This window comes from Anguilla anguilla, chromosome 5 (genome assembly GCF_013347855.1).
Source record: "Anguilla anguilla isolate fAngAng1 chromosome 5, fAngAng1.pri, whole genome shotgun sequence".
Lineage (NCBI taxonomy): Eukaryota > Metazoa > Chordata > Actinopteri > Anguilliformes > Anguillidae > Anguilla > Anguilla anguilla.
The window spans coordinates 24411251-24418774 of NC_049205.1; the positions used below are offsets into that span (position 1 = coordinate 24411251).

General features: G+C 39.5%; 1 protein-coding gene across 8 annotated transcripts in view; it reads right to left on the reverse strand.

Annotated features, from left to right (window-relative positions):
* Nucleotides 1-6773, reverse strand: part of tmed3 (transmembrane p24 trafficking protein 3) — a 52006-nt gene extending 45233 nt beyond the window's left edge. For 5 of the 8 annotated variants that reach the window (XR_004765346.1, XM_035418582.1, XM_035418581.1 and 2 more), the window contains exons 1-2: nt 6036-6773; nt 5234-5479 (exon numbers count right to left, since the gene is read on the reverse strand). Coding sequence is in view for 6 of the 8 variants with exons in the window: in XM_035418582.1 (XP_035274473.1) it covers nt 5234-5479; nt 6036-6179 (390 nt within the window). In the remaining 2 variants the exon portion in view is untranslated. The remainder of the gene's footprint in view (nt 1-5233; nt 5480-6035) is intronic. The other 3 variants (XM_035418585.1, XM_035418583.1, XR_004765347.1) reach the window with 2 other exon arrangements.
* Nucleotides 6774-7524: the final 751 nt, after the last annotated feature.

The following is a 7524-nucleotide window of genomic DNA, read 5'->3' on the forward strand; positions in this document are numbered from 1 at the left end:
ATGTTTCATCTTAAACATCATAAGGGGCAAATTCACATGCTTTATAATAAACAAAAAGCATTTAATTCATTTTTCAAGAGATTTGTGATATGTTTCCAGAGCCCTAGATATTTTAGGCCCCTGTACTGATGGAAAGCCTTTAATTCCCACTTGAAAATGGTGCAAAAGAGAGTTTCTTGAGTCAAGACTGTTGATTTGTAGTGAAATACATGATTATGTTGTGATTTACAGCAACGCATAATTTAGACATTTTAGATTGATTTGACAATGGGTACACTTACTTTTTGCTTCACAGATCTTTAGTATTTCTGCATATCCACCCTTAGATATTACGCATGCACTAGTAGTCAAGAGGTTTATGATCCAGGACATGTATAGTTTTACCTGACATCTATATGCAATCTCTCAACATTTCATTGCAAACTAAAAAGAACACATTAATTTCTTCTTTTTTTCTCTTAATTCTCAGTCTCATAATAGCATCCTTGATTTTCATTAGCGCAACTCTGGTCTTGATGACAAACACCAATAACAGACTCCAAATACAATCAAAAGCCAAGAATCAAGGCGAGATACTGAAAGCTCTGTTATGCCTGCCCTAAGGAAGCAATTGAACAGACCTGACTAATCAAAAACACGTGAAGCCATTTGTCCCAAACATCATGGTGCACTGAAATGGGGGGACTAAATGCTGTAATTTCTACATGGTGAATCCAAAATGTATAAATCACCCTTCAATAAAAGCTGGGAATCTGCTATTTAACCACATGTGAATTGTTTGATTACAACTTTAAAATTATGTAGTACTGAGTCAAATCCTATGTTCCAAACATTGTTCCAAACATACCACAAAGCAGGATTACTAAATTATAGCCAGATTCTGTTAAGAATAGGCCATACACACAGGTTTGAGAGACAGGGAAATTTGTCACCTCCAGAATTTTCATATTGCTAGACCAGCTAGTCTGCTGGGAGACTAGGTGGTCTAGCACTGTGTCTCTCCCAAAATTGAAATGATATCAAAATCTATGGATGGGGCTGTATCTTGATATCTTTTTTAATGCATACTTAATGTTTAGGAATGTAATTATTTCATTATTATTATTATTTGGAAACTATCTGGCTGGAACAGTGTGATCCTGCTTTGTGGCCTAGACTGAACATAAGAACTATGTAGTACAACTTGTTTTATTTATGAAAATGGCCCAACTTATGAACACTTTCTTCACCTCGACAAAGTTTGAGAACAGCTTGTACTCTCTACAGCTAGCTAATGACTACCTTTGATGAACAAATTGGCAACAATGCTTACTCGTACACATAGCCAGAACCTCATCCTGAAGCTTTGTTCAACTCAGACATTCAGTGCTCCTGCAACCAAACTAGGAGTTGAAAACACAACCTCTGTATTCTAGCTATATTAGTAGACGATTCAGGACAACTATGCCGAAGTCGGAGTTCCTACCGTTGTTGTGCCTGTCATTCATTTACCAAGCACCCCATCCCTGCAGTCTCATCTGCAACTACACCTCTCACTCATGACACACTTGACAATAGTGTCTATCTGGGCATTCATAAAAACATTCTTTCACCACTAAAAGTTCATATTCCGTCATAGCAACAAGATAAAGCCAACAATAGCAGAAGGTATGCCAGTACAGCTGTGAAAAATGCTGCTCACTGAACACTGAAATGAACATAGTGCTATGACCAGACCTGAAACCAGACTGCACAAAGTATGTTGTTGTCATGTATTAACCAGGAACTCTACATTTTTTTGCCAGAATACTACGACAATTACTATGTATGAACTGTCTGCAACACCCCATTAAAACATGACATTTTAAAACATGATTCATTCGTAATTATAACTACTAGTGCTGAATGCCGGAAAAGTTTCGCTGCACAATTTCACGCATTGCTTCAACAACTAATTCAATGAGTAACTAGTAATACCGTCTGTTTTATATAGGCTACCGTTCAATAAGGAAACCCATCTCACTCATGGTCACTTTATTTTCTTTGCACTGTAGTCTGTGACCATGTCAGACTTCACCTACATGCCCATTCTGCTAACAACATATTGTTTCAACTACTCTATTTCATAATTTCTCCTCATTTCTCTCGTACTACTGTTATTTTCTATATATGCAAAGATTGCAGGGACATATGTGTGTGCTGCTATTCTCCCCTGTCTAGCTAAGCAAAACAGTGAACAGCCATGCCTATCAAAATGCCTTATAAACCATAGAAACACTGAAAGTGCATCTCGACGATATAACAGAAAACGGAGCAGGACAGAAGTGTACACAAGTTGTGACCTGCGGAGGTCAAATTCTACGAGCTTGCTGATAATTTTGCCAATGAAGGCTCATTGCATGGCCGTCAGATGAGTGAGTACATACACTGGGGATATTTCTGTTCATTTTCTAATGGTGCAAGCTTCTTTTGATACCTACGCCCCCGCACAGCCATTGTTTTACATATATAGCAAAGCCAAAGCGAAAATGCTAAACGGTACACGTTCATCAGAAATCATGTCCTCAACTTGGCCCCCCCAAAATCTCACTCTGCGTCCCAATCAAACCACTGTACATCCGGCACTGCCTACGCTGTATGTATCTATGTGTACGCATACTTCTCATCGTCTACATTTATATGCGTTACTGTTCTCACTTTCTTATAACAAACTGTTATGTCCCCTGCCTCTGCTGGTCTGGGTAGTGCAGGTGGAGGTAATTACCTAATTACCTAATTGCCTGATTGCCTCCACCTGCCTGTGGCCCAATATAAGCCATCTAGTATGAGGCTGAAGGGGGATCTTCTTTGGGGCTGTGTGTGGTTTGTATTTTTTGTGGAGATCTTTTTATTTTGTGTACTTTGTAGGGTTTTCGTTTGTTGTAGTTTACGTGTTAGTTTGTAATTTACATTAATAAATGTTGGCGTTTTGTTTTTAAATCACTTTCTGGATTGTTTTTTGGTTAATTTGGACTTGTTTGTTGCGGCCCTTTGAGCCGGCCGTAACACAAACACTTTGCAAAAAGAAATTATATCTCATAAAAAACAAGTTTTCAGCATGCAAAAATGCCAAGTTACTCACACATACAAAGCACTGTCTATAACTCATTCATTCAAACTGGCTAAATCTACACCTGCCATTAAAAGTATTGATATCAAAATGACGCCAAGTTACTGTACTACAAACTATATAGGCAATCTTGCCTCACCGAAATTAAAGAAGCAGTATTCCAAAGCAATGTTACTCAATTTGTTTCAAGTCACTTTTGTTATTATTAGGTCTATAACTAGCCTACTTAAAATGACTTTGCATAAATAATAAAGCATTCTAAATACAAACATCTTCTGTGTATGCCTTTATGTGCATTTTCAAACACATGAAGATTTTGATTTTACCAAAGAACAAATTAAAATAAGAAAAGAAAATGCTGAACAGTTTGTGGAAATGTTCACAAGCAGTCAATGATCAAATCTGAACATAAACAAGTTTCATGAATGAGGCAATGTGTCCTTGCTGCCCTGTTAGTTGGAAGAAGCTTGGTTAGGAAGTACTTCCTCCCAACACCAAGGACCTGCCCACACTTTTCTCTGGCAGCACAAGTCACAAATTTTATTCTGAATTGTATTTAATATGAGCCAAACAAAAAAAAAATAAAAACCCAAAACCAAACGTGCAAAAAACCAGAGAGGGAAAAGGGGGAGTCCTTAGCCTCTTTTCCACTGTAGGGCCGAACGGTTACCAGGGGCGCTCCGTGCCGTTCCGTGCTGCTCAGGACTCGTGGGAACGGTTACCGTTTCTGTTTACATCTGTCGGGCTGCTAAAACCAGGACTAGGAAGTATTAAAAAAAAACTAGTGACAACAGCAAGTGACCCAGTGGATCAGCGACGGCATCCTGTTGTGTATGCGGAGTCACAAAACTGACGTAATGTGAAACCAATCAGTGAATACCTACGTCAATAAGCCCACCTACCCGAACGGTTCTGCTGCACTGAGCATAGTTGTCTAACCATGCCAAGAAAATCGTGCTGGGCACGGATTGTAAGTGTTCCGCGCCAAACCGTTTCCAGGTGGAAACATCATTGGAACCGTTCCTCTCCGTGCTCAGAACCATTCGGCCCTACAGTGGAAAACATGCACTTGTGTCCACATGAAAGTTAAGGCGGACAATTTTAACAGACCCTTCAGTCAACCGTCCTTTGTCATTTCCTTCTCAATACTTAGACGCCATCTTCCAAGCAAGTGTGTATCATGGAAAGTGGACTGCATAAACTAAAGGCACCTAGCTAACCAGTATAATCCTAACAATCAGTTGCTGACCACCAATTTTCGGCTTCCTCCCAGCTGAAAAGTTTGAGCATATGGCACTGTGCAGATGCAGAGATTACAAGTATTAGCAGATGGCTGCCACATCCCAGAAATGATGACTGACCTCCATTGTGTGCGTTTGTGTGTGTGTCTCTGAGTGAGTGCGTGTGTGGATCAGCATAACATAAATGGTGAATCTGTGTAAGAATTCTACATCCATGGGCATCACCTCCCATTTGCAGTGCTTCTAAATATTATACGCAGTTCCAGAGTGCACTGTTATTTTGAGTTTGTCTTCTATTTTATGATGGGTTCTGAGTGTTTCTCCTCTCTGCAAGCAGTGACGCCATATGGTATCAGGCAACATTAAGGGCATAGGTTGTTTATGTACAGAACAGATGTCATGAGGGAACAAAGAGATAGACCCTTGCAGATAGTATGGACATGCATACCCAGTCAAAGCCTCAGAGGGTATTTAAACCAGGCTAGAAGACCAGTGTGGGGTGGGTTGCTGTACCGCAAACCTGTGTTGTGTTTCAGTGACCCTCCTGCTGGCCAGTGTGATTTACAATAAATTTTACTTTCTTCAGTAAAGTGTTGTCTTAGTGAGTTCCTGCATCGTCCTGACTTTGATTCCACGGGAAGAAGCTGGGTCCTCACATGTATAACTTGCAACTTACACACAAATAAGCACACATTAATATGCAGGTCAGAAGAGAAAGGAGATACGTCTATGCAATTATACTGTTTCCCAATATCAGTACACACTTCTGTGTGGGGCTAATTAACTATTGACAGATGGTAGCTGCAAGTTACACCTGTAAAACCCTTTTTGGTTGAACCCCTGAACTGGTTTCATGCAGCCTGTCATTTCACTCTTATTCCTTTTCCTCAGAAACAGAGCATACCTGAGTGAGGGCGGTGGCTCTGTTCATGTCAGGTAGGAGAGGGGCCTCTTCCCCAGCTCGAAAATCCAGGTAGACAGTTTTGTGGGTGAAAGTGGAGAACTCGTTGCTGAAGCAGACCTTGTAAACACCCTTGGATGTTGTTGTGTGCGAGAAGCTGTCATACTGTCTCTTTTTCTCCTGATACAGAACATTGTTCTGTGGGTCTGTAACAAAACAGTCAATGTCGTAGTTCCCCCCAGCAATGACCTGGAGTGAAAAAGACAGAAGTCCAAATACTCATACAAACCTTATCAAAGTTTGTCATGTTAAACGTAATTTTATGCATCCTATTTTTGCACAACCTAATATGAGTTGTACCTGCATGTGTAAAATGAAATAGTATGGAGCATTATTACAATTTAAGTACAATCAAAAGGTTTATATAATTATACTTAAATAATGTTGAAGTACACTGTTTTTTTACATCAGTGCGGAGCTTTGTCTCCGACATATTTAATTACTTGCAATTACAGAAATCAGTGATTCATAATATTTCGGCAAAAGAACTTCAGACTTGAGTAACATATCTCGTATATAAAGTAATCGGGGCAAATTGCACAAAATATGGTGCTGACATCAATCGACAGATATACACAATTATTAGTGTACAAGAACACTAATGAACTTAAAGATATGCGGGAATACATTTATAACCACGTAATAGTGTTTCCGATCTGAATAATGGACTGCCGTGAAGCGTCCTTGCAGATACTGTAGTATAGTAAACAATTCACTTAGATTTATTACTTTAATGAACACTTACTTGATAGTCGATGTCGATCTTGACTCCTTCCTGTAGATCGTCGAAGAAACATTGTTTATCGTTATCTGGCAATACAAACGTTAACTCTGTGCAATAAACTAAAGCAATATGCAACATCAAGCTGTAAATTCCAAGAAGCCGCATGGTGCACAGCAGTTAAGCTACAAAATAAAAAAATAGCCGATTTGTGATAATATTATAAATAGTACTGGACGTGTTTCGTTAGCATGTATCAAGGTCGACGTGGGGAAAACTTGCACTGGCAAAATATGTTAATTTCCTAGAGTTGTTAAGAATGGACGAATCCAGTTTCTCAGAAGCTTACGTGGCACGGGCGGAAGACGGTAGATCATAACTTAGGAAGCGTCCGAATAGTCAAAAAAAATTACGTCCTATGGCTGCGTCCGAATAGTCTTTTTTGCTTAGGAAGGTTCCTAACTGAGTGAAATGACCCGGAAGTATCTAAGTGGCAACCATGATAAGAGATGTTCGAATTCTCTTAAATGCTAAGGAAAGGTGCTTCAATGCTTCCTATCTTATCTCCTTTAGCATAGGATACACTGGACCGTCCTTTACGAAAGGAAATAATGCCGTCCCACAATCGCTTACGGCATCAACATTTAAAGCGAAGCACCATTCGGCCGTTCACGAAAACAAACGATCAACATGACTGAGTTGTGTGGTGGTTCTTAAGCTATTATATGCATAGGCTTATAATCAGATCATAATCAGCATATTAACCATTACACAGAAGTCTGTTTTTCAAGAAAGGGATATGAGACCTTTTTAGCCAGATTATGTTTTTAATTCAACATGTTTGAAACTTGAATGATGATATGTACAGTAGTAAATTTGTAGGCCTAACATGTTATGCCTATCTTGCATTAAATTTAATGAATTATTTTCATACAATCATAATAATTGGGATTCATGCCGTCGATAAATATGAGTGGACAGGAGGGTGAGCGTGAGCAACCATTCTCAATGTGACAACCATTTTGTTTCACTTTTGTGACTGGTAGCCTATATTCCTTTTTTATTTCAATTCCAACCTTGGTAATGAAGTAATATTTTTCGCTGGGTTGTCCACGTTTATATAGCCTGCATGAAACAACACAATAAGAACGCACGGAGCGAAGTATCTAAAGCCACGTTTCCACCGCAGGAACTTTACCCCGGAACTAGGAACCTTTTGAGGAACTCAGTGCGTTTCCACCGCAGGAACTAGGGTCTAAATTTAGTTCCGGGGGCTTTATTTTACCCCCCAAAAAGTTCCTGCTCGGGGGGTAGAACTTTCCGAAAGTACAGGAACCTTTTGGGTGGAGCTTGCAGCGCTGAACATTTCTGATTGGTCGAGTACTCGCAGCATTTTTTTGTGTTTATTTTCAGCCGCCATGTTTAAAAATATGCAGCCGCAAACTTTATTTTTATTTATTTTCATGATAACTTCAAATCAAACATGTATGTTATGCGGCGCAGTAGCCTAGTT